A 26,615-nucleotide genomic window follows, 5' to 3' on the forward strand; every position below is an offset into this window, starting at 1 on the left:
CAGAAAAAAGGTCGGGGAAAGTCTCAGAAAAAGGTCGGGGAAAATCTCAGAAAAAGGTCGGGGAAAACCTCAGAAAAAGGTCGGGGGAAAATCTCAGAAAAAGGTCGGGGAAAACCTCAGAAAAAGGTCGGGGAAAACCTGTAAAAGTCAGGGAATTTGGTTCTGAAAATTCCGTGCCAACCCTGGACAAGTTTCGATAAAAGTGGTTGAGATTTCACCAAGATACAAACAAATGTTTTTATTAAGTCTATAAATGCGTCAATTCTTTATTCTTCATGATAGCGTGTTGGGACCCAGAGCCTCATGGTCGGCCGTACTTTGTGGATATCCTTCGAGAGCTGGAGGAGATTTCCCGATCGCCTTTCATGAACACTCCGCAAGAATCATTCCATACGCTTCAAGAAGATTGGAAGCACGAAATTGAAGAAATGTTTCACGAGCTTAGATGCAAAGAGAAGGAATTGCGATGCCGGGAAGAGGAATTGACGAAAGCCATCCTGCAACAGAGGATGCAAGAAGAGTTGCTGATGAAACGGGAGCAAGAGTTGGTCGAGAGGGAGTTCCATTTGCTCGAAAGAGAGCTCAATATTATGATTCAGCAACAGCAACAAGGTCGACCAACACCCAAGAAGAGGAAGGGCAAGTTCAAGAAGAGTCGGCTAAAATTGCTCAAATATGGAGGCCAACAAATCAGCATGCCATCTGGTGAGTACATTCATTTTATAGATTAATAAAAACAGACGAGAAAAAGTGAAAGATAAATCTAGAAAATTAATTGCCTGAAGTGACAGATATTCAAAACTTGCAGAGGTTAACGGTAATAGTTAGTACTAGCTGTTAGCCACGGCGTAGCTCGCGTGTAATAAGAAATTCCATCAAAATGATATAAAGAATGTGTAGATTTTACTGATGACTGATATTTTTGTAGCACCCTAGGTGCGAAGGCACTCGGCGTTGCCCGTCAGCCCGTCGGGACATTTTTTATTACTTTCCACGCGGACACTATTCCATAAAGAAGGGTTTTTAAGTTTTTGGCCGCCATTTAAAAAGATGGCAACAAATCGAACCCTAAAGACCTTTCAGCCCGTCTATAGGTTAAAGGAAACCAGTGTACTAAATATTTGCGAAATCGGTTGAAACGCGCGGACTTTGTTGCATAGAGAAGATTTTTTACATTTCTGGGCGCCATTTATTAAAATGGCGGCGGATTGGAGGGAAATCTTTCTTAGTACGCGCCTACTACTTATGAGTAACGTTTCTGCAAATTTTCAGCCTTCTATGGCAAGTGGTTTGGGCTGGGCGTTGATTATCAGTCAGTCTGTCGGTCAGTCAGTCAATCAGTCAGGACTTTGATTTATATACAGGGTTCATACAAACCTGGAAAACCGGGAAAACCTGGAAAAATCAGGGAAATTAATAGTTCACAAAAACCTCAGGGAAAGTTCAGGGAAATTTAGAATTTTTAGTTAAATTTGTGTCAAACACGGGCCGAGTTATTAGTCAAAATGTTCATGAACGGTACCGTTCATAGGAATAGCATTACACTATACTTTGGAGGCTCATAACTCTGGTTATATTAGAGATACGGGGATGTCCTTAGATTATGTTATAGTCCAATTTGCCCCCCCCCCTCCTTCGTTTACATTTGCTGCATGGGATACTCCTTATAAGGGAAAAACCTGGAAAACTGAGGGAAGTATATGGGGAAAACCTGGAAATCTCAGGGAAATTTGTTTTCCCAAAAGTTTTATGAACCCTGTTCTGAGATAGCTCTATAGGCCGTGAGCCCGTGATGAAGGTATTAGAGTCGAAAAGATTTGTATCGTTTGATTGTGAACATTTGAACACTATACAATACGTAATTTTTTGAAACATTAAAAAAATTTAAATTGGTGAACAAATTTTGTTAAGTTTTCATGATGGTCTAGTTTCATTTAACGATCACTTAAATTAGCCTTATTCCTGATCAGCGCCATCTACCCATAGCGGTGACTTTGAGAACTACTGTAAGCGGCAAGCCAATTTATTCAGATGTCGCTAAAATCTGGTGACGTCATTTTTGGTAAGACCCGAGAGTGCCAGTCAGTGACGTCACCAGATTTTTAGCGACATCTGATTGGCTTGCCGCTTACAGTAGTTCTCAAAGTCGCCGCTATGGGTAGGTGGCGCTGATCAGGAATAAGACCGCTAATTAAAATGAAAATATTTAAATTTTTTAAAAACACTAAAGTGTACTTTTTTTTTCTTCAGATTTTCGTCACAACATTACAGTGCAGCAGAGTCCTTCGATGATTAGACCGGACATCAAAAGCTTACGAATGGGACAGGCCACACCGGAAAGCCCTCCCGCCTCACCCAATCTGGCCAGACTCAGAGCTTATGCCTGTAAGTTTGGACGAAAAGACAGGGGTACGTCAAATTAGTTAGAATTCTTAATATAATACTAAGAATTCTTCTCAAAAAAAAAAACACGTCAGAGTGTAGCGGCTTGGCTAATGTTTACAGTATGAAAGTTTAAATACAAAACGGTTGAAACGTATATTTTTTTAAAAAGAAAGGGTCCTAGAATGAAAAACAAATGGTACAAAAATTGCTTGCTTAATATAACATAACATAACGTAATTGAAATGCCTGGCTGATTGTGAAAGTCGTTCGTAGATTGCTTATTGCTAAAACGCATAACGCGGCTAAAATATATCATTTCGCATTGCCTAAAGATTATAAAAATTACTTTGCTCGATCATAAAATAAACGTGTTATGTAACCTAAACCTAAGACCATTAAACACGGATGGACTGGACAAATTATAAGGTGAAACCCCTGTTTTTCTAATGGCATCGCCTGTCAGCAGCGCCCCTAGCGGGAGAATCCCGAAACTTAATTCGACTCATAAGCCTTGGTTTGAGTCGAAAAAAATTCAATATTGGTCGCGGCGTGGCGCTAGAGACGCTGCCTTAAAAGAACCACCTCTATCTCCATGCCAGTCCATCTGTGTTTAATAGAGCTATTTCAATTGTGACGTCACTTGCTAACGGGCTTAGCTTTGGCAGTGAGCGGCCATGTTTGGTACCGCTATGGATCTATGAGTGACGTCACACTAAGGCTTCTGAGTTAGCTCTATGGTTATAGTTGCGCTCGAGAGGCGCTGTCCTATAAGAACCATACGCCACCCGTATCTCCATTTTTTAATGGTCTTAGCCTAAGCATTATCCTTTGATAAATTTTCAAATTAATTTCTGGAAATTATCATATTGTAAGGATGGGAATGTTGTTCAGTCTTGTACTGGTAAATACCTGAAAAGCGTGACTAATACCTTTTCGGTAAATGACGTCATACAATTACGTGTAAAAGATATTTAGAAGCGCTAACTTATGATTTGTAATTATTTCTGGCCTTAACCAAATTACTTTGGAGTGCTTTATCATCGTATTAATATTTGCGCTCAGGGTTTGGTAGTCTTATTGGAATTAACACTGCTTAAAGCGATTAAGTCTCGGCTGTGGTTTAGTTTAATCAAATGCCACTAGATGCCCCCATAGTCGAGGGGTGGAGTTGACTAGCCCTCTAAGCTTGGGAAAGGCTAGTATTAACTCCACCCTCGTTGACGACCTTTGATTGCTTCCTTCCTGTTTTTGGTAAGGTTAATAATTAGTGTCTAGCATTTTAGGTGCGCCACTTAAGCTTTAACACCAAGAACCTATTTGCAAACATTGAATTTTTATATGGTTATGTTGGTGAAGGAATTTTTGACGTCACAATTGAGGGCAAGTGTGAGGAATCGTGAATTTACCTTGACCTATGATCATTAAACACAGATGGACTGTAAAAATATATGCTAAAACCCCGTTCTTCAAAGGGCATCGCCCCTTAGCGGGAGAGGCCCGAAACTTAATTCGACTCATAAGCCTTATGTTATGGCTATGCTTTGAGTGGAAAAAGTTTCGATATTGGTCGCGACGTGGCGCTAGATAGGCGCTGCCCTAAAAGAACCACGCGTCACCATTATCTCCATTCCAGTCCATCTGTGTTTGATGGTCTAAGCCTTGACTTCTGAGCTGGAATTAGCTCATACAAAAATTACACCGTTCAAAATTGTGTGTAACTGGGATTTGATTGTAAAACCTTAATCGCAATTTGGGTTTATAATAAATTGACATAAAACATTTCGTCCAGGGAAACTTGATTAAAACTGCGCAAAATTTAGCATAATTAGATTGAAATCGGAACCTTAAATGAAATTGCGAAATGTTTTTGATACACCGGGATTAAAATGTATGCCCTGAACATTTGGGTCAAATTCAAAGATGGCCATGATCAAATTGGCGTTCAAATTAGACCATTAAACACAGATTGGACTGGAATGGAGATATGGGTGGGGCGTGCTGGTTCTTTTAGGGCAGCGCCACACCGCGACCAATATTGAAACTTTTTCCACTCAAACCAAGGCTTATGAGTCGAATTAAGTTTCGGGACTCTCCCGTTAGGGGCGCTGCTGACAGGCGATGCCATTAGAAGAACAGGGGCTTTAGCTTATTTTTCCAGCCCATCTGTGCTTAATGGTCATAGATTTGAACTTGTTTTCCAAAATTGCACAACTCATTCCACCTTAGAGGAAGCGTTTAACAATTAGGCCTAGTTTAGGTCAAATTATTTTCAAAAATTGTAGTTCATTTCCTCGTCCGTGAGGGGCACCTTAATCCTTATTTACCGTTAGTAAATTACCGGTAATTTACCAAATACCGCGTAAATTACCGATTTATATCGAACCTTAAATTTTACCGGTAAAATTACCGCGGTAATAAGCCTGTGAAAATATAAAATACCAAAAATAACGGTACTTTTTGTTATTCCAAAATTTTATCGGTCCTGGTAAATCACCATTTTTAAAAATTACGGTAATTTCACATCGCTAATCGTGATAAGCAAGTAGTCCACTAAGCCTTGTGAAACCGTATCGTTAACGTAACGTCACGTATCCAACTAGGAATAGAACGCCATCTGATAACGTTTCTTAAACCATGCTTTCAGACTTAGGTAACGATACGGTTACGCAAGGCTAAGTGGACTACTTGCTTTAGGCTTATTACGCCGAAACTTAATTACGTTGCTAGACTCATTCAATTTGTACTCTGATGACCCAAGCCTTGAGCGTTGCTTCTACATTTCAAATTTGCACATTAGTTAGTTATTTGCACTGAAACATACCTTTTATTAGTTTTGTAGTTCCGTATCGTTCAGAATTTCTCAAATTGTATCACTGCTGGCTGCGCATATAGATATCCGCTTTAGGGTTTATTAATTACGAAGGGGTTAATTATCTTTTAAAAGTTTCAACTTAAATTAAAACCAACCGCGAAATTGTATTGTTTTCTTTATTTTTATTTACAACTCATTAAAGTATTTTATAATTATGCTCAAAATTGTTTATTTTATTTTTAATTATTTATTTATTTATTTATTTATTATTTTATATCTTAGTGTTAATTGAAAAATGCTTTGGTTAGGAGTACAAAATGCAATGCCAGCAGTAATTTATATTTTTAATTATTATTATTAATTATTATTAATCAGGGATAGATTAAATTTTAGAAGTAGGAATGGAGAACGGTTAGTATTTACTTCAGTGAGCCCAGTATAGAGCCCCTCCCTTCAACACTTAACGAAATTCAAAAGTTTAAATTATCTTATTGGTTGACTCACTTAAACTACGTTTTGATGACGTTGCTGACGGTTATATTTAATCAGGGATAGATTTAATTTTATAAGTAGGAATGGAGAACGGTTAGTATTTACTTCAGTCCGACTCATAGACCACCCAGTATAGAGCCCCTCCCTTCAACACGTAACGAAAAGTTTAAATTATCCTATTGGCTGACTCACTTAAACTTCATTTTGATGACGTTGCTGACGGTTATATTTAATCAGGGATAGATTTAATTTTATAAGTAGGAATGGAGAACGGTTAGTATTTACTTCAGTATAGAGCCCCTCCCTCCAACACGTAACGATAAGTTTAAATTATCTTATTGGTTGACTCACTTAAACTACGTTTTGATGACGTTGCTGACGGGGACGGCGCAAAATACGTAATTTCTTTTTACCTCTGTCACTATGACCCGCCCGTTCCGTGGAAGGGGGTCCGGGACTTTTACGCGCGCCCAGATTACTCTGTTATCCATTCCTACTTCTAAAATTAAATCTATCCCTGGTTTATTTATTAATATGGGTAAAATCATAAGTTTATAAGTGATATGTTCCATCTATAAGTATGACACATTCCTATAATTAGTAATGCTACAGACTTACAGATCGAGATATCTAGTTCGGGAACGACAAGCGATACTTGCAGACTACACTCGGTGGTTAATTTTGCCGTTCTTCCATCAAGGTCCTATTTACTCTGTACTAAGCCTTTGTCAGCAGCGCCTTACCAGGCGTATGTCGCTTTACCCGTAATCTATGACCTACCTCAATCACTTCAAAATTACAAGCTCCAGTTTCTAAGTTACCAGACTTTACAAACTTATGGTGAACATATCTTATGAACTTATAGTAAAATCAAGGCATAGGTTGAAGGGGTGTTGACAGGGTATCTTTATTTCGTCGTATTTATGTACAGAGTAAACATTTTCTTTATGGGTGTTAGAACATTTTATTGGCTGGTGACCCCTGGTGAATAAACTTTAAATAACTTAACACCACGTGGTAGTATAAGGTCGTGACCTTGCATCGAGTAGTAAGTCTTATATTGACTGTTACAAATGGCCATTTGTCATTCCTCCAACTTCGTTTAACGAACATAATTTTACTTGTAATTAGGTTTAAAAATAAGCAATCTCGTTTATTTGCAGACAATTTTTGTAAGCCAAATTTTTACTTACACGAAAGATATGATTAGAAAAATGTTAAATGCGTACAGGCGTTAGTTAAAATTTAGTTTATTATTAACATTAGCAGCTTGGTTTAATGGTTTTTTGTGAAATGTATCATGGCGCACTCTGTTAAAGCAGACCGCGGGTCACGTGGTTTCCCTACAAGTTGACGTTCCTTACGAACTCCAGTTTTGACTTGGCTAAGGCAGGAGGCATTTGTGGGCGGGATTTATTACTTATAAATCCCGCCCACTAGCCTTCGCCAAGCCAAAACTGTAGTTCGTAAGGAAAGTAAACTTGTAGGGGAAACCACGTGACCCGCGATCTGCATTAAATCCAGGAATCGAAATAACATTTGGTTTTTATGTTTATCACTTTATTATTTAGTTGAATTTTATTTAAAGGGACTGTAAAGCCGGCATCGGCGGGGAGGGGGGTTAAAAAGTATTCGAAATACGTCATAGGCACGTGACCGATGAGAGGGAGTGGTTTAAAGAAACTTAGCTCGTTTTATTTTGTAACTTGGACCACTTTGAGCAGGGAATTGGCGCTGCAAAAAAAGGACTAGATTTCAACTCCCAATCCACGTGGAACCTCTGTATCTTGACGTCACGTGGTGCCTATGACGTATGGCAAACCCGCCGATGCCCACTTTACAGTCCCTGCAAAGAAGGCATCGGCGGGTGGGTAAAAATAATTTGAAATACGTCACAGACATCACGTCCCGATGCCCACTTTACAGTCCCTGCAAAGAAGGCATCGGCGGGTGGGTAAAAATTATTTGAAATACGTCACAGACATCACGTGATGCCAAGATACAAAGACTCCTCATGGAGTGGAACTAGTTAACATCTAGTCCTTGTTTTTCGCGAGATTGCAGCGCCAATTCCATGAAGTGATAGTTTTCGAAATAAAACTCACTTAGCTTCTTTGAACCTCGTCTCTCCGCAGTCACGTGCCTCTGACGTATTTCAAATAATTTTTACCCAGCCGCCGATGCCAGCTTTACAGTCCCTTTAATTAAGATACCTTCATTAGAGTAATGGCAGCCCTCTAGTTCCGACTGTATTAAGCTCTTAGGGGAAATACCATGCGGTGCCATTAGTCTATTAGTTCAAGCTAGTCGCTACACTCTATGGGTATATTTGGCTGTGGAAAATGGTTTATGATGTAATTTTTTGTTACCGATGAAATAGTGTGAAATAATTTTTGCCCGTAATAGTACCGACAGATGGCGTTAAAGGTAAAACGTGGGGCCCGAGTTCAGTTCATCAGAAAGAACGGGTTTACGGGAGACAGAAACTTCTGATTGACGATACGAAGCGATGGTCGAAGAGCGCTCCCAATCTTGAGAAATCTCAACGTAATACTTATCCTTTGGTCGGAGGAGTCTCCAATACTTGCGTTCTTGAAGAAATAGGTAGGTGATCACCACCAACTTCAAATCACCGTTCAATAGGGACTTGGCAGTACTACGTCATGCAACGTCAGGCTACCTTCCACTAGTGCTAAAAAACATACCAGGAGGAGGGGCTTATGTAGCTTTCATTCTGTTAAAAAAAAACATACCATAATGGCGCTGGGGGCGGAGTTAAGCCCGAATTGCCAAGTCCCTATTGTGTTTTCTACTGTTAACTGCTAAATTTGGTTTAATATTACTAATTTACGATGAAAAAGTTCAGGTAACGTAACATTATCGTTAAAAGAACGGCTGCTTTTTCTAAATATAAAAGGAATTAAATATTAAAATTAAAATAAATGATTTCTTATTACAATCTGATAATTAGTACATTTAATTAGTCTTAAAAATAATCGAGGACTATTGTGCCATCCGCCATTGGTTTAGTGGCGTCTGCTATATCGAACCTCTTACCCCTTACCTCACTCAGCCTGTGAGAGTTCAGCTGCAGTCTCGTATGGGTAAGAGGTTTGGTTTATTATTTACACCAGTCACGTTATCTGAAAAAGTCTCAGTCATAGAGCCCAGCGATCCTATAAAATCCTATATTTTTCGACCTGTCCTATTATCCTCTAGTTTCAAAACAGGTCCTATAATATCCTATAATTTGATGACGGGTCCTATAATATCCTATAATTTCAAGACGGGTCCTATAATATCCTATAATTTCAAGACGGGTCCTATAATATCCTATAATTTCAAGACGGGTCCCATAATATCCTATAATTTCAAGACGGGTCCTATAATATCCTATAATTTCAAGACGGGTCCTATAATATCCTATAATTTCTGACAGGTCGTATAATATCCTATAATTTGATGACGGGTCCTATAATATCCTATAATTTGATGACGGGTCCTATAATATCCTATAATTTCATGACGGGTCCTATAATATCCTATAATTTCATGACGGGTCCTATAATATCCTATAATTTGCATGATGACGGCTCCTATAATATCCTATATTTTTGACTTAGTCGAAGTTTTTGTATAGCTTAGCATCAAATTTATCTAAATTTAACTCTTTGTCGAGATCACATTCGACTAGACGCTGAAATTACTTTGCTAGCTCATGAAATTTTATTTTAATTAAGTTCCTCTTTTCAAAGTAAAATCCAATTTATTTTTTGAGATTTTTCTGCATAGTTTAAGTTAAAATATTATATATATGAGCATTTTTAGTCCTATATTTTCCTTTAAAAACGCGTTTTTTTTCTCCTATATTTTCCTGTAAAAAACACGTTCTTTCTCTTATAAAATCCCATAATTCCAGAAAAAATTCCGATTTCCTTATAAGGAATTAATTTTTGGCTGGACTCCCTGTACATGAGCATTTTTAGTCCTATATTTTCCTATAAAACACTTTTTTCTCCTTTAAAAATCCTATAATTCCAGAAAAAAAATCCTCTTTTTCCTATAAGGAATTTAAATTTTTGGCTGGACTCCCTGTACATGACCATTTTTAGTCCTATATTTCCTATAAAAACACATTATTTTCTCTTATTAAACCCCATAATTCCAGAAAAACTATTAGGAATTTAAAACTTGGCTCGACACCCTGCAGTATTATATACGAGCATTTTAATTTTCCTATAAAACACATTTTTCTCCTATATATTTTCCTATAAAAACACATTTCCTATATATTTTCCCATAAAATCACACTTTTCTCCTATATATTTTCCCATAAAATCACACTTTTCTCCTATATATTTTCCCATAAAATCACACTTTTCTCCTATATATTTTCCCATAAAATCACACTTTTCTCCTATATATTTTCCTATAAAAACACATTTTTCTCCTATATATTTTCCTGTAAAAAACACATATTTTTTCCTATAAAATCCTATAAGTCCCGAAACTATTCCTATAAGGAATTTTAATTTTTGGCTGGACTCCCTGTAGTATTATTTATGCACATTTTAAGTCCTATATTTTCCTATAAAAACACATTTTTTTCTCCTATAAAATCCTATATAATTCCAGAAACAAATTCCTATAATACCTATACAAGGAATTTAACACGTTGTCTGGGCTTCCTGGAAAGTACATCAGTACCTTTGCATAACTCACATTGTTTCCCTTGATTTAGGAATGGAAGACTCATGGAACGATGTGCCATTTGGTTCTCCCAGACATAGCCACCTTGAAAACGGAATAACTCTTTCGGATCCTGGATCTAGTCCTAAAAGAATACTTACAACGTTAACGCGAAAGCACGTCGACGCCGTGCTCTACAACTTAACCGCTATGCTGGCCTGTTTCGGAGCTGGCTTTGACGTGCGACTGGTCAGGCATACCAATATTCATCCCAGGCTTTCACCATCACCCAATCACTGGATAGAAGAGGAAGAGGAAGAGAAACGACTCTGGGGAAGTAGAGAACTCGGTAAGTCATTTGGACTTTATTCGCTACTGATGTTTTAAGTGTCTGAGTCAAAATGCTCTTGTTAAATTTGCCATAAGATGATAAAATATGTTCTCCGTAAGTTTGTAACTGGTAACTTAGAAACTGGAGCTTGTCATGAAGTAAGTGACGTAGGTCATAGATTAAGGGTAAAGCGACGACTGGTTAGGCGCTGACAAAGGCTTAGTACTGCAGACTAAATAGGAACTAGATCGACTGCAAAATTAACCACCGAGTGTAGTTCTGCAATTCTCGCTTGACGTTCTCATGAAGTGACTTAGGTGAAACTTGACAGATTCGAGGTAAAGCGACGCCTGGTGAATGGGGCGCTGTCAAAGGCTTAGTACAGACTAAATAGGACTAGATGGACTGCAAAATTAACTGAGTGTAGGGCTTCAATTCTCGCTTCCGTCGTTCTCATGAAGTGACTGACGTAGGTGAAACTTCATAGATTCGAGGTAAAGCGACGCCTGGTGAATGGGGCGCTGACAAAGGCTTAGTAGATATAAAGTAGGACTAGATGGACTACAAAATTAACTGAGTGTAGGACTTCAATTCTCGCTTGTCGTTCTCGAACTGGAGCTTGTCATGAAGTGATTTAAGTAGGTCATAGATTCAGGGTAAAGCGACGACTGGTTAGGCGCTGACAAAGGCTTAGTACAGACAAAATAGGACTAGATGGACTACAAAATTAACAGAGTGTAGTTCTGCAATTCTCGCTTGTCATTCTCACGAATTGATTGACGTAGGTGAAACTTCATAGATTCGAGGTAAAGCGACGCCTGGTGAATGGGGCGCTGACAAAGGCTTAGTATATACAAAATAGGACTAGATGGACTACAAAATTAACTGAGTGTAGGACTTCAATTCTCGCTTGTCGTTCTCGAACTGGCTCGAGCTGTAAGTCTCAGTAGCATTACGAAGTATAGGAAGTGTCATCTTTATGGAACATATCACTTATAAACTTATGTTAAACGCAAATAGTGAATCAGAGAAAAACTTTCAAAGTTAACAAAGTTTAATTTTATCTTAAGTCGGAAGTCGAAGATAAGAACCAAGTATATTTATCATTAAACAGCTGCTATGACGTCGTCTCGATATATTTCAATTTATCCTAAAATAGGTCTTTTTTAGTGAACTTGGTTCTTAACTTCTAACGTCTTTTGATTGTTATTCAAAGACACAAGCCTTACTAGTGTTGCTGTGTTTAACACTCAGTTTGTACGTAAAGAACTTTCTTAAATAAGATTTGTTATTTGAAGTAGGAAAAAGATGGTGGCTCTAACCAAAAGTATATAAGTTAAAAGCAAAAAGTACACTTCGTTGAGACTTGTCCGCGCCGCGTAATATGCGTAGTTTTCAGACTAGGAGGATTGGTACCATTTACACCAGGAGGCGCCAGGCTACGTGGTACTACACTTTGTCCACCCAGTAGCCTGGTATCAATCCTAGTTTGAAAACTATGTATGAGAAGCCCTCCTTTATCCCAGAATAGTGTCGACCCCCCCCCCATGCGTATGATTACCTTCCCGACCGTGGCACAGGGTAAAGCCGTGAATAGGCTTGCTATAGTACCAAAAATTAGCATTTGGATCGCCAGCATCATGTACAACTTTCTATAAACCTATGGCGTCAAGAAGCTCTTCTTTGATTGGTTAGTTCCTGTAGGTGGTTGAGCGTAGGGTTGCTTGCCTCTCATTTTACATGTATTCTACAGCCAAAGGCAGGGAATTGTTAATGAAGTGTACTTTTTGATTATATATCTATACACTTTTGGACTAGCCACTTATGTTGCAGTTCATTGTTGACATTCGAAGTCCTATTTTGAACTTTTTACTTTGGATAAGATTTGGAGCTTGAATCATGAAATATAAGTGTAAAGAATTTCAATCTGTTTATTTAGTGATATCGTGTTTAGTCAGAATAAAATACGTCACCCCATTATCCAAAGGAAGTAAGTCACAGTTCATAGCAGAAGGGGATAATAGAAGAAGAGTGACACTCTGTATCCTCTTAATACTTTAGATACATAACATGAATGATTCTTCCCAGGCTCACGCACCTTTTTGTTTGCTATCTCACAAAATCAAAGTTCAGATTGTAGGGTGAATTTTAGTTTTTTTGGCACTAAATCAAGCCACAAACCTTGATTGTGTTGACGTGGGACAAAAACACACAAGCGCATGCGCCTTGGAAAATTGTTAAACGCTAATAGATATAGTAATGATGGGGGAACTATTTATCGCGTATGTGATTCGGTTTAGTAACCTTGTGCACTCCAAATGTAAAATGATGTTGGGAAGAATGATGTTACGCTTACCCCGCTTTGTGGTGGTACACTTCACTTCTCTCTAGTCATAGTTGCCTCTGTGCATTGAGATTTCGATTGGGTTTCATTTCAGGATCACCTTATTTGATGGTCGATTATGAATTTTCTACGGTGTCTGGTTATCCTCATAATACTTATCACGGGCAAACTAGGCATTACAGGCCCGGTCTAACCTTCGAAATGGGTTCTCCAATGAGGTTCGCCGAGTCACCGCAACATAATCCTAGCATAGGTTCCGGTGGCTCTTCTCAAATCCAGAGTCCCAGAAGAAAATCTTCTACGGCGAGTAGCGAGAGCGAGCACGGATACGTTAGCTCAAATTCTGGCGGGGCTCATCCCGTCGTTAGCATGCTGCCAATCGGGGAAAGGGCACCACCGGGATACGTAGAATATTTCCGACAAGATAGTTACCAAAATCAAGTGGCCTCTACCACCACCGTCTATCAGGATTTTTCACGGTCTTCGCCTTCTCACCAACAAGACCCGAGTAGCGGCGGCGCCGCTCTGCAATACTACTATCAAGAGTATCGAGGAGCCGGCGCCACAGTCACTAACGGTGGTCAGCTTTCATCCTCCGAACAGCCTTATTACATCGAACGATTTTATCCCGATAATATTAGGCCAGACGTATTTCACGTAGAAAGGATATATCCCGAATTTGTAGGTAGAATACCGGTTCAAGAAAATTACCACGCGTACGATAACCCTTCCTCTAACGGCGCCCCACCAGTACCGGCACCGAGAACTCCTCAAAGAATAGTGTTTGGACACCGACGAACCTCTTCGAATGTCTCCTCTACCTCAAACGCCTCGTCTTCGAACGTCAATCCATCCTTTCACGTAGAAGATTCGGATAACGTCGAGATGGACCATTTGAACTCTCCCGGCGGCGCCGTGGTTTTGTCCTCTCCAACGCCTCAACCGCCCCCGATCCCTCCTTTAACCCAACAGCAGCAGCAGCAGCAGCAGCAACTAGGAGTCGTTTACGCGCCAATAGTTAATTCGCCGTTACATCACTCGGGCTCCCATCCCGGTACGCCTCGTCGACAGAATAGTTTAGACGCCTCCACCGACAGACCCTTGACCGTAGACTATCGATACCGCCACTCCTCGGCCCCGCCCAATCAACATCACGCGCATTCTCCGGTGGTGTCTAAATTCAAAAGTTCCGAGGGGCCTCGAACGTCACCGAAAAGATGGCTGACGCGTAATACCGGTCACGCTGTCATCAACGGAACTACTTCGAATGGTAACAACACTCAGGCGTCACCCGAGACCCCAAGTGGAGATGAGAATTCGCGAGTCAGGTTTGTAATGAACCATCACGATAAAAACCCCGTGGCTTCTCCCACGCGTCAGTTAACGGCCTATCATCATCCCTCACCTGGTTTACAACAAAGATCGCGGCCTAGGCCTCACCCGATTGACGCTAAAACCTTATTGGATTTACCCGTCGAAGGACAATCCCAGGATGGTACCGTACCACTCACGGCTGTCATGCAACTCGCCGCGCATCGGCCAAACCAACAATCGCAAAGAGCGCCGACTATTCGCGAACTTGAAAATGAGTTTCTTTCGTAGCTATTAATTAATCGCGTTAATTAATTAATTAATTAAATTAGACTAGTTTCATTTAAATTTAATTAATTTCCCAAGTAGTTTTAATAATTTAAGCGTAACAAAAAGAAATAAAAAATAGGGAACTAATTAAGCGAAGAAAAACTTAGCTACGCGAAAAAAAATGTTTCTAAGTAACAAACCAAAATTATTTGAACCATTGAACGGAATGAAAAAAATCTGAGAAGTAAAAGTGTTAAATGAGATGTACTGTAGATATTTCTCGAGACTCTCATTCATTCAGAAGGGTACGTAGCCGTAAATAATTCGCCTAATGTATAATAAACGAAACTAAACTAAACAAAAATCCTAACATTTTGTATAAATGATAAAAATTTTGGCTGATACTTAAATTATATGGTAATAGATCGACAATCTTTGGAAACAAGGTATTTGCTTTTGATAATGAAATTACAATTAGGTTTTGTTTTTAATAATTTTTAATATCAAAAAACTAAATAAATAAAGGAAAATGATGGTGAAATTGCTGTAAACATTCCATTAATTTTAATTATTATTATTATTATTATTATTTTTATTATTATTATTATTTTGGGTTAATTAACTAAACCAGTTAAAAACAACTCAATTTCTATTAAATTTTAAAACAAAACTTTTAATTTATGTGTTAAAAATGTAAATTAATTGTAACGGTTATTTTATTCTAGATGTCTTGATCGTAACGAAAAATAAACCCTCGATCGTCTTATTTAGTATTTTAGTATTTATAATAACAATTAAACTATAATATTCCTTCCTTAATAGAGTAATGGCACCTACTTGCCTTTGACTGTATTAAGCTCTATGGGTAGTTAACATGGAGTGCCACTACTCTATTAGCTGCCCCTCTTCTGTTGTTAGGTATAATTTAAAATATATGGGTTTTTGGATACCAGTGAAGCTTACTTATTAGTTATTAGTTGACCAACAATGAAATCCAGTTATTTTAAAACGTTATTAACATGCAGGCACCCTAATGTTAAATAAATATCGTTTCACCTATTTTAACCCTTTTATACTTTAATGGACTTGTAATTGCTGCAACCAGGGTGGGAAATAAGGATTTTTTTTAAACTGGACATTGGGCCAGCAACCCCTCTGGCCTGGAATAAATAAACTGGTCCATGACCACTGGCCAGGGCGCGTCGTCTGCTAAATTGAACAAGTCGATAATTAAAATATATGAGCTAATGTCTGGAATCTGGAAACCCTTGAAATTTCTTAGTGATCTCGTGGACCACTGACCCCCCTCCGATTTAATTTTTAAACTGGTCCAGGAAATTTTTAAACTGGTCATTTGCCCTGTGCCACCGCCTTATTTACCACGCTGGCTGCAACCAATCTTGAGTCGTCCTTCGAAATTGCCCGTTGTAACAGAATGCCCCCTCCGTCGTCTGCAACGGTTTCTGGGCGAAACCGCTGCACCGTATTTCAAAGCTTGCATTATTTTACAGTTTAAAATTTAGTTATTGGTGCGCTTTGATCATTTTTCTATGCAAATTCTACAGTTAAAAGAAAAGTTAAGCTAATATCCTTAAAAAGAACGGCTGCTTTATCTAATTATAAAAAGAATTAAATATTAAAAATAAAACAAATTATCTCTTATTACAATATGATAATTAGCATTTAATTAGTCTTAAAAACAATCAAGGACTACTGCGCCACCATCCGCCATTGGTTTAGTGGCGCCTGCTAAATCGAACCACTACGTGATTGGTTGAATTCTCACAGCCTGAGGAATGTAGGTCATAGCCCACTCGGTCACGCGCTTAACAGATTCAACTAAGCAGACGACACTAAAGCAATGGCGGATGGCGCAGTAGTCCTTGATTATTTTTAAGGCTAATTAAATGCTAATTATCATATTGTAATAAGAAATAATTTATTTTATTTTTAATATTTAATTCCTTTTATATTTACAACAAAGGCCGTTCTATTAAGGAAAAATGTTACGTTAACTTAAAAATTGACTAAGTGTAACTTCTCCCATGTTTTTCCAGTTTAGTCAGCTTTATACTACCAATTTTCTTTCTTGACAATTTCCGTTGGCAATGCCATAATAATCTTAATTAAAATTAAGTGCTTATCGTATTAGAAAAACATTATTTAACCTCAAATAATCGTACTTCCAACTTTTTAGACTTGGCCATTAAATTTAGCGTACAATTTCAAATCTATTCAAACACGTGAAATATTTTGTATCCAAAAACCCTTTATAAATGGATAACGAGTTAATTGATTTAATCAAAATTAACTCTAAATAAATTAATGTTATTTTATTTAACATTGAAATGAAATAAAATAAATTTGCAAATTAAAATTAACTCGTTACCCATTGAAGTACCCTACCATACTTAAAACTTAAAACACTTCGTTATTTCCAATCAATCAATCAAGGGTTTTATTTTAGGTTATTTTTAATTAATTAAATAATAATAATATTTTGGTGCTTACAAGTATTTTTTAAATTTCTTTTGTAAATATAATTTTTAACGTTCCCTATTATTTTTTTATTTAGAGTGGTGATGGTTAATTGTGATACGAAATTTGTTAATTATTTTATTATAATCTTGCCTTTACATAGATGCGATATCTCCGCACATAAACAAATAAACAAATAAACATAAACATGAAAATAAAATACAAAAAAAAGGTGCCTGAAAGTCAAGGACTTTTTTTTACAGCAAATGTTTAAAGTGTAAACAATTACGGCATAAAATATAAACATACGTAAAAATTTAAAAAAAAATAAATAAATTTCAAGGAACTAGTCGTTTAAATAATATGTCAAATGGGTCACATAGATTTGGTGTTTATTTAATATTTGTTTTTCCATTTTTTTTATTACAGAATTGTGCATGCATGCGGTATGTGTTTAATTGCTCATTAATTTTAAATTAAATTAAATTAAATTAAGATTTGTTTCGGTACCATGCAGAGGTTTTTTAACGAGGCAGCTGATGTGTAGATTTTTTTCATTTTTTTTTAAAGATAATAATTGTATTTCAATAACCACAAAATATAAAGAAAAAAAGCTAATTAACACATTCCTTAGGTGTAATTAATTAATTAATTTAAAAAAAAATACAAAATGAATCTCTGATGTTGAAGAAACAAATGTATACTAAGCAATAGATAACAAAAAAACCATTAAGGTGTTATTAAGGTGGAAAATACGAGATGAAAATTCAATTACTTTTATTAATATTACTTGGATTAAAATTTACTTCAATTTTTAGTGCCGGTAGAGATGCGAGTCGGTAATTTACCGCGTATAAATTACCGATTTATATCTTACCGTAATCTTAGAATGGTAATTTACCGGTAAATTACAAAATTTCCGCGATAATAAGCCTGTTAAAACATAAAATACCATAAATTACGGTAATTTTTGTAATTTCAAAATTTTAATCGGTAATTTACCGGTAATTTTTCGGTAAATTACCAAAATTTTAATCGGTAATTTACCGGTAATTTTTCGGTAAATTACCAAAAATTTAATCAGTAATTTACCGGTAATTTTTCGGTAAATTACCAAATTTTTAATCGGTAATTTACCGGTAATTTTTCGGTAAATTACCAAATTTTTAATCGGTAATTTACCGGTAATTTATCGGTAAATTACCAAATTTTTAATCGGTAATTTACCAATAATTTTTCGGTAAATTACCAAATTTTTAATCGGTAATTTACCCGGTAAATTACCAAAATTTTAATCGGTAATTTACCGGTAATTTTTCGGTAATTTACCCGGTAAATTACCAAAATTTTAATCGGTAATTTACCGGTAATTTTTCGGTAATTTACCCGGTAAATTACCATTTTTAAAAATTACGGTAATTTCACATCTCTAGGCACCGGGTACGTAACTTAGGCGTGATCTGTGTAATTCTACCAGATCCTAATTACTAGTAATTTTAATTTGCCGATTTTTAAGTTTCCATCCTTTCCCATTATTAGTCTTCGGTGATTTTAGAAGTATTATATTTTCTAGCCCGGTAAAATCATCTTTAGAAAACTATTAAGCGTTAGATAAGTTAAGTTATTAACAAAATGTACTAAATATCCCTAGATTACAAAATTTCCTTCTAAATTTCACTATAGATTACCAAAATATGGTAATTAAAATTAAAATCGATTATCGTAATATGATAAATTACTCTAGATTATTGCACTGTGTTAAGTTACAACTTTAAACAATGTAATTCATCCTAAAGGGCTGTAATTGAAGTTACCTTAAATTACTTTGGACTTAAAGTAGTATTAGTTTGTAAAATTAGCGAAAAAATTTAATTTTCACCTCTTAATTTTCATTAAATAACCCTTTTTGAAATCTACGCAAAAAACTAAATGGTTGTGGGTTTAAAAAGAATAATTTTTATGATACATTCCAAACAAAAATTATATATTAATTAGTTTTACATAAAAAAATGAATTCCATTTAAATAATTTTTAAATTTTTTCTTTCCAAAGGTTAAAAACGAAGCCTAAATTTTTAGTGACTCGCCAAATTAAAGGGTTAAAACATGTAAATAACGTTTAAAAAGTGTCATCTTAATGCCTTAAGACAATCCTATTGCGAGATACCGTTATCAAGAAGTTATATCAGTATCTCAGAGAGAAGATATAAGATGCCTTTGTATTCGCGCGCCATAGTCCCAGTCCCCCTTTCAAAATACAAGGGGGGACGTAAAAGGAGGCGCCGGGCTATTTCGCTCTCGTCAGTCGGAAATTTTCCTCACTCGCGTCGTCGCGCTGACGTGAGTTTTCAAGAACCAATGAGATGCTGGTTGTAATTTAGAGACGGGGATTGACTGCGGACCTACGTTAGGACTGGAGATAAAGCTGGAAATCTGGCGAATTTATATCTTCTCTCTGAGATACTGATATAACTTCTTGCCGTTATCGAGTTCATTGTTAAAACGTAACATTGAACTTCGAACAACGCGTGTCTCGGAGTGATGGTATTGTTCGAATCACATTGTATTATTAAATCATAAAAAACAAATTCCCATGGGGCAGATACAAACATTTTTTTTCTGTTGTTAGGTTTTTTATTATTATTATTATTATTTTATTAACTTATTCTTGCGTTGTTTTATTTTTAATACGAAGCTACTTAGCTGGAAACGAAGAAGAATTTACGTTGTTTTTTTTTACTGGTTTCCCTCGTTACCCATGCCAGATTGTTGTTGAAAATAGAAATTAGATATTTTTGAACAGTATCCGATGATGTGAATACTTCAAAACGCACGTCCAACAAGTATTTTTTTTTTCTAAATTTTTTATCAAATCTTAACGGTTAATTTGTTCCGACAGCTTTAGTTTTTTAGAGTATTTTTAACCCTTTAAAGGGACTGCGAGGTAGGCACCTTACAGCCTCTTTAAAGGGACTGCGAGGTAGGCATCGGCTTGTGGGTAAAAATTATTTGAAATACGTCACAGGCACCACGTTTTTACACACACGCCGATGCCCTCTTTATAGCCCCTTTAAAGGGACTGCGAGGTAGGCATCGGCTTTTGGATAAAAATTATTTGAAATACGTCACAGGCACCACGTTTTTACGCAAACGCCGATGCCCCCTTTACAGCCCCTTTAAAGGGACTGCGAGGTAGGCATCAGCTTTTGGGTGAAAATTATTTGAAATACGTCACAGGCACCACGTTTTTACACACACGCCGATGCCCTTCTTTACAGCCCCTTTAAAGGGACTGCGAGGTAGGCATCGGCTTTTGGGTAAAAATTATTTGAAATACGTCACAGGTACCACGTGACACCAAGATACAAAGACTCCTCATGGAGTGGGACTAAACATATAGTCCTCCTTTTTCGACGGATTGCAGCGCCAATTCCCTGGAGTGGTAATAAAACTAAGCTGCTTTGAACCACGCCCCTCAGCGGTCACGTGCCTCTGACGTATTTCAAATAATTTTACCCTCCCGCCGATGCCTCTTTTACAGCCCCTTTAAACGTAATATTCAAATTTAAAAATTCTGATTTAGCATGAGACATCAAAATTTCCAATTTCCAAATGTGATTTGATAAATATTTTGATTTATTTTGGTTTACGCTCATGATAAAAATTACTTGTTGACGCGTTTCAGAGATGGCGCTGTATGTTACGTGAGAACGACTGAAATGTACTAGCTGAGCCATTGAAAGTTGTTATTTTTCTATTTCACTTAGATCTGGGACTAATTTAGTACTATAAATAGTAAAACCAATTAATTTTATGGACCCTTTAATTTTAGTACAACATTTCAAGTTCTGTTTTTTTTCCTATTTGTTGCTTTTCCCCCCCCCCCCTCAACCAAAATTTTCAAATCAACAGTAAACTCAATTTGTTAAAGAAAACAATTAATATTCAAGAATTAATAATTTTCATCAAATTAACGCGTTAAAGGCGACTAATTCGGTGGTTATTTTTTAAATTAAAGTTTTAGTGTGAAAATAATTGAACGCGACGCTAGTAGCTAGAAAACATGGAGCTTAGTAATTTAAGAAACTTTTAGAGACGTTTTGATTTGTCGGATATTTAGAATAGAATATTGTAAAAGACATTGATAAAACGATAATAGATCATACGGAAAATTATAAAAGAAAACTAAAAAAAAAGCTATGCACATTTAAGTAAATCTATTTCGCAACTGCCCATTCATGCATTGGTAAAACGAATTTATTGGACAAATAAAATAATGTTTTAATTTTGTCTTCCGCAATCGTCTATCGATGCAAAAAAAATGGTTTGATCGAATGAAAAAGTGTTTCATTTCTACTTAAAAAAAAAACTGAAAATAGCGTGTATTAACTTGACTGTACAGAAAAACAAACTCAGTAAATAATTTTCTTTCACATTGTGTTTCATTTCATTTTGATGCATCTATTTTCTTTTCTTACGCTTGGTTTTCACTGTTTGAAAGGAAAGCGTTGGCCAATAGGAATCAACGAATGCGTGACGTTATAGCAAAAATAAATATTTATTTTTGGTTATAGGCTTGGTTTTCGTCAACTTTCGACATGTTTTATTCGACGCCATTTTTTTAATTGAAGGCGTTGTGTTGTATAGTTAACTAATTTGTTTGGTTTAATCCTTATTTATATGATAAAAGTGAACGTTTTTACAAAGACAATGAAGTCTACGAAAATCGATAGGTTTCTATTGGCGCATTTTCAACATAAACTTTAAAGGAAAGCGCGGCTCCGTTGATGCCCCTTATAGATGGCTTTTCTGCTACACAGTAGCTAAGCTTGCTGAAGGCTAGTTAAGCCAAAGGCAGGAACCAATGGGAACTAATGCATTAGGTCTGATTGGTTCCTGCCTTTGGCAAGGTAAAATTCGTGTGCAGAAGATTAGCCAGAATGCTAGGGGTGAACATGTAGCCGCTCTTTGGTCCACATGGATTAACTAACGCTAAGGATTGTTCACTAACAGTGTTTCCCATGTAATACTGTCGCCAACTACATATTGCGAATCATTCCTTGATTCCCCTCTTCATTCCCTCAATTTATTGGACCAAAACGGATGTAGATAAAGCGCCATCTCTAGGTTTTGTGGATCTTAAAGATGGCGGCTTCTAATCTAGGCTGGATTTTAATTTTGACGTCATAGGACACGGGATATTTGGTCAAATTTCATATAACTTCCTGTTAGGGAATGTAGCTGCGGCTAGGGGGCGTTTGGAACACGCATGCTTTATCTTTTAGGGGGAGCAAACAATCCCTAGCGTTAGTTAATCCTAAGATCATTAATGGTCTTAGGTTAATCCATAGTCGCCACGAGCCCGCGCTATTCGTATTTCAAGTTTCACTACGGTTTGCCGCCGTTTTATATGCGGCATTGTTTTTACCGCATTCGTGAATTTTGGTCGGTGAAAACCAGGCTTTTCAACTGTCACGAAACATAACGCTGTCAATAGACCCAAACAACAAATAAACAAGGGATAGGATCACGTGACTAACAAAGTTGGCTGTAGTACCATCTGTCGTTGAGCGACGAAAATAAATCTCTTATTTTTCTGATTGGATTAGAGTATGACTCTTGGGGTGAAACAGGTTCTGCTCATGGCAAAATCAAGCCAATCGGGTTATCCCTTTCTCATCTCAAAACCCGAGAATGAGATCCAAGCCGTTATAAAAATTCAAAAGATTTGTTGGTTGGTTCTATTATTAAAGCGTGCGGAATTTACTAATATTTAAATGTGTTCGAAAAGGGACGCGTAGTTTTTCGAAAAGCGCGCGAATTTCTAGTGCCGAACTTCCAGGGGTAAAATGTATTTACTATCGACCCCTGTAGAACTTCTACCTGCAATACACCGGTGTACGAAACCTACAAATATTATGAATGTAGAAGCAGGGAGAGAGGGAGATGCCGCGTGAATAGCGCGAGGTATCTCTCTTTTGGGTGGGGGAAGTAAATTTCCCAGCCAAAGGGGGTAGTATCGCCCGGGCCACCGCGAGCTCTACTGCGCAAAATCCAAATTTTTTATCTTTTGTGACGTCGTCATAAGGTTTGTTTACAAATTTAAAAACCAGCGGCGCGACTCACTAGAAAAGGTAGACCTTGGCCTGTGAAGAACAAAAATGGTTTCGGAAAAGGAAAGAACTTTATACCAATCATATATTCCTTGTGTGCAAATTTAGAATGGTTTCTACAACCATTATAACAACAGCCTTTTCTGGCATTATGCCGGACCTTTGCGGTGTTTAAATGGCGCGAACGGAATGGAAACCGAACGAGTAGCGACTATTCGTGATGTCACTTCGCGCATGCTCAATGATCCACCGAATGACCCTAGGTAGAGAGAGAGAGAACATAGTATTTCATACCCCCGTTTTCAACCCCTTCCCGCTAGATACGAGTTCTGTTAGCATTAGGCGGCTTCTCCCTCTCTCCCTGGTAGAAGCTTGTGAGTTTGGATGTTTATTAAGCAATCCCGATTTAACGACTGAATGCAGGGTTCATATAACTTTTGGAAAACCGATTTCCCTGAGTTTTCCAGATTTTTCCCATATAATTCCCTGAGTTTTCCAGGGTTTTTTCCATACATTTCCTGGGTTTTTCCATAAACTTCCTTGAGTTTCCCAGGTTTTTTAAATATATATTTAGTAATAACAGACGGAGTGGTTTTGTAGATTACCCCTTACTTCCCTCAGCCTGTGAAAATTCCACCAATTCCGTTACACCAATAGGGGTAAGTGGTTCGATTTAACAGACGCCACTAAACTAATGGCCGAGCGTTTTCAAGACTAATTAAACGCTAATATTTTTTTTCTTATTTTTGCTTTTATTCATAGAAAAAGGCCGTTCTTTTAAGGTAAGATGTTATGTTACCTACCTTTTCCTTTAAAAGATTCACCTTGAGGGGGGGCGAGATATTTTACTTTCCTTCTAACTTCATTAGTTAATTTAAGTATGAAGGAGTTGTCTCTCTTAAATGAGATTAGGTTCATTGGAAAGATAAATTTAATTTGATTAATTATTGTAAATTTTAAAAGATTTCACCGTGAGGGGACGATATATACCCTTTTTTTACTACCTCTCCCATGTATTTCGGGTTTTTCAACTTTTTCTCCATATTTCATTAAATTTAATTTGTTGTGTTCAATTTTTCTTTATAAATTTCTCTATGCATTTTTCAGTTTTAGCCGTTGAGTTCTTAAACCAAAATTTTATTTTTCATTAGTCTGAAAGCAATTTTGACAATTTTCCCATCGCGAGTCCAGCAAAATATTTGGTTCTACTTTCTGTTCATATCGTCTGCTACGTTCTGGCAAATCGACGGCGGTTGTAGAAGCTATAAGCCTCCAACGCATAAACCCCAAACAGTCAAATCTGTCAACCGAGGAAAATAACTAAAGTCTAACTAAAATGTCAGTTGAAAAAAATTCCTCAACCCATAAAATGAGGCGGCTGAGAATGAATCCAGAATTTCGAAAGAAAGAGAATGAACGAAAACGGTTACTATACGCCGCTAAGAAAAAGGCTTTGATGAAGTTTGTAGCAATGAATACGACGAACCAGCAAATTTGCACTTCCAAAAATGCCAATGACACGTCGAACAGTTTGCCTGAGGTTAAAATAGAAGATCGAGATGCTAGTCAGTCGAATTGCACTAGCAGAAGTGACACGTCAGAATCATGTAGTTTGCCTGACGTTAAATTAGAAAATCAAGATACAACTCAATCAAATTCCACTTCGAGAAGTGATACTTCGAGTCAATTGCCGAATGTTACCTTACAAGATAAAGAGACTAATGAAAGAAATTGCACTTTGAGAAGTGACACGTCCAATAGTTTGCCTGACGTTAATTTACAAGGTCAAGATGCTAATCAGATACACGCTCGTAAGTCAAAGGGACAGCGTGACGCTGAACGTCGAAGAGAAAGACGGCGTAATAACCCTAATTATCGTGAAATGGAAAAGCTGCGTGACAACATGACTCGAAGAATACGTAGGGAGAAACGGCGCAGTGACCCTAGTTATTTTAATATGGAACAGCTGCATGACAACTTAAGTCGAAAACGTCGGCGACAAAACCAAATATAACGAGAGAGAACAAGCTGCTGAAAGATTACGTTGTCAACGTTTGCATTTAAATATGTTAGGACTAGAGGTGTGGGAGTCCAAGTGCGAGACGTAGAAAACTGGACTTGCAGAGTCCTCGAGTCCAATTTTCCAGTACTCGCGAGTTCTCGAGTCCATATTTCCAGTACTCGCGAGTTCTCGAGTCCAATTTTCCAGTACTCGCGAGTTCTCGAGTCCAATTTTCCAGTACTCGCGAGTTCTCGAGTCAAATTTTCCAGTACTCGCGAGTCCTCGAGTCCAATTTTCCAGTACTCGCGAGTCCTCGAGTCCAATTTCCCAGTACTCGCGAGTCCTCGAGTCCAATTTTCCAGTACTCGCGAGTCCTCGAGTCCAATTTTCCAGTACTCGCGAATCCTCGAGTCCAATTTTCCAGTACTCGCGAGTTCTCGAGTCCAATTTTCTAGTACTCGCGAGTTCTCGAGTCCAATTTTCCAGTACTCGCGAGTCCTCGAGTCCAATTTTCCAGTACTCGCGAGTTCTCGAGTCCAATTTTCCAGTACTCGCTAGTTCTCGAGTCCAATTTGCCAGTACTCGCGAGTCCTCGAGTCCAATTTGCCAGTACTCGCGAGTTCTCGAGTCCAATTTTCCAGTACTCGCGAGTCCTCCAAAAACTCAAAAGTTGTTAAGCGAGTTCAATGCGAGTCCAAAATTTTTTTACTGAGTCTTATGAGTCTAAATTAAAAATAGTCACTTATTTACTTACGATCGTGTAGCTTGCTTTAGTTGACCCCTCGCGAATAAGAAATACACTTGCCCAACAAAAATAAGCCGCATTTACACGAGACACTTTGTAACCGTTTTCAACCATTAATTGAAAGGCCTAACTTTTTTGAAAAGTAATATTTGCATTTTGACGTGAAAGATCTCTGCTTTTAACAGCGTTATATTCCTTTTGTACTTTCCAAAACGGTTTCAAAATTTCTCGTATAAACGCGAGTCGCGTCTATAGAGAGAAAAAAAAGAAGACTCGCATAGGGGAAAAATGGACTCGTCTAGTAGTGTTACTAGCCTTGCGCAGGACTCCCGAGAACCTGCAAATTTCTATTAAAACAGGTTGTAACACGGGCCACTAGTTGCAAGTCAGAGTCCGAGGAGGACAATTAATGGATAAAACCTTAACCAAAAAGAAACCTTATAAACTTAGCACTTTAACCGCTACTGAAGGCGATAGTTCGACTTATTGTGACATTTACCCAAATTCTAAACATTTTTAAATTATGAATATGGAAAAGATTTGGATGACAAACCCATTTGAGTCAAACGTACAATTTGTTCTATTTATCAACCATTTTAGATATATCGGTTCTTCCCAAAATAAAACACTTGAGCAAATATACT

The 26,615-nt window shown here is 37.3% G+C and overlaps 2 protein-coding genes and 1 long non-coding RNA gene across 6 annotated transcripts in view; 2 read left to right on the plus strand and 1 right to left on the minus strand.

Annotated features, from left to right (window-relative positions):
• LOC149647017 (mitogen-activated protein kinase kinase kinase 10-like) overlaps window positions 1–21,544 on the plus strand; it is a 31,372-nt gene extending 9,828 nt beyond the window's left edge. The window contains exons 4-9 of one of the 4 annotated variants that reach the window (XR_016371849.1): window positions 283–705; window positions 2,251–2,409; window positions 8,096–8,293; window positions 10,431–10,727; window positions 13,148–20,055; window positions 20,304–21,544. Coding sequence is in view for 2 of the 4 variants with exons in the window: in XM_089849867.1 (XP_089705993.1) it covers window positions 283–705; window positions 2,251–2,409; window positions 8,096–8,293; window positions 10,431–10,727; window positions 13,148–14,655 (2,585 nt within the window). In the remaining 2 variants the exon portion in view is untranslated. Of the gene's footprint in view, window positions 1–282; window positions 706–2,250; window positions 2,410–8,095; window positions 8,294–10,430; window positions 10,728–13,147 lie in introns of all 4 variants that reach the window. The other 3 variants (XR_016371850.1, XM_089849867.1, XM_089849868.1) reach the window with 3 other exon arrangements.
• LOC149647018 (uncharacterized) lies at window positions 7,311–10,552 on the minus strand. The gene is made up of 2 exons (XR_016371851.1): window positions 10,412–10,552; window positions 7,311–8,381 (listed from the first exon to the last, which is right to left on the minus strand). It is a non-coding gene; the product is annotated as an uncharacterized LOC149647018 (long non-coding RNA).
• Window positions 21,545–24,375: 2,831 nt separating the features above from the next.
• On the plus strand, window positions 24,376–26,611 carry LOC149647019 (uncharacterized). Its single transcript, XM_089849871.1, has 2 exons — window positions 24,376–25,305; window positions 25,514–26,611. The coding sequence occupies exon 1, from the start codon at window positions 24,561–24,563 to the stop codon at window positions 25,236–25,238; it is 678 nt and encodes a 225-aa protein (XP_089705997.1). The 5' UTR covers window positions 24,376–24,560; the 3' UTR covers window positions 25,239–25,305; window positions 25,514–26,611.
• Window positions 26,612–26,615: the final 4 nt, after the last annotated feature.

This window comes from Phalangium opilio, unplaced genomic scaffold (genome assembly GCF_054372755.1).
Source record: "Phalangium opilio isolate 3A_F unplaced genomic scaffold, DU_Popi_V2 ptg000089l_1, whole genome shotgun sequence".
NCBI classification, from domain to species: Eukaryota; Metazoa; Arthropoda; class Arachnida; order Opiliones; family Phalangiidae; genus Phalangium; species Phalangium opilio.

What these genes read in the sequence shown, in the direction of transcription:
- LOC149647019 (XM_089849871.1), top strand. Translation starts at nt 24,561, where the DNA reads ATGTCAGTTGAAAAAAATTCCTCAACCCATAAAATGAGGCGGCTGAGA.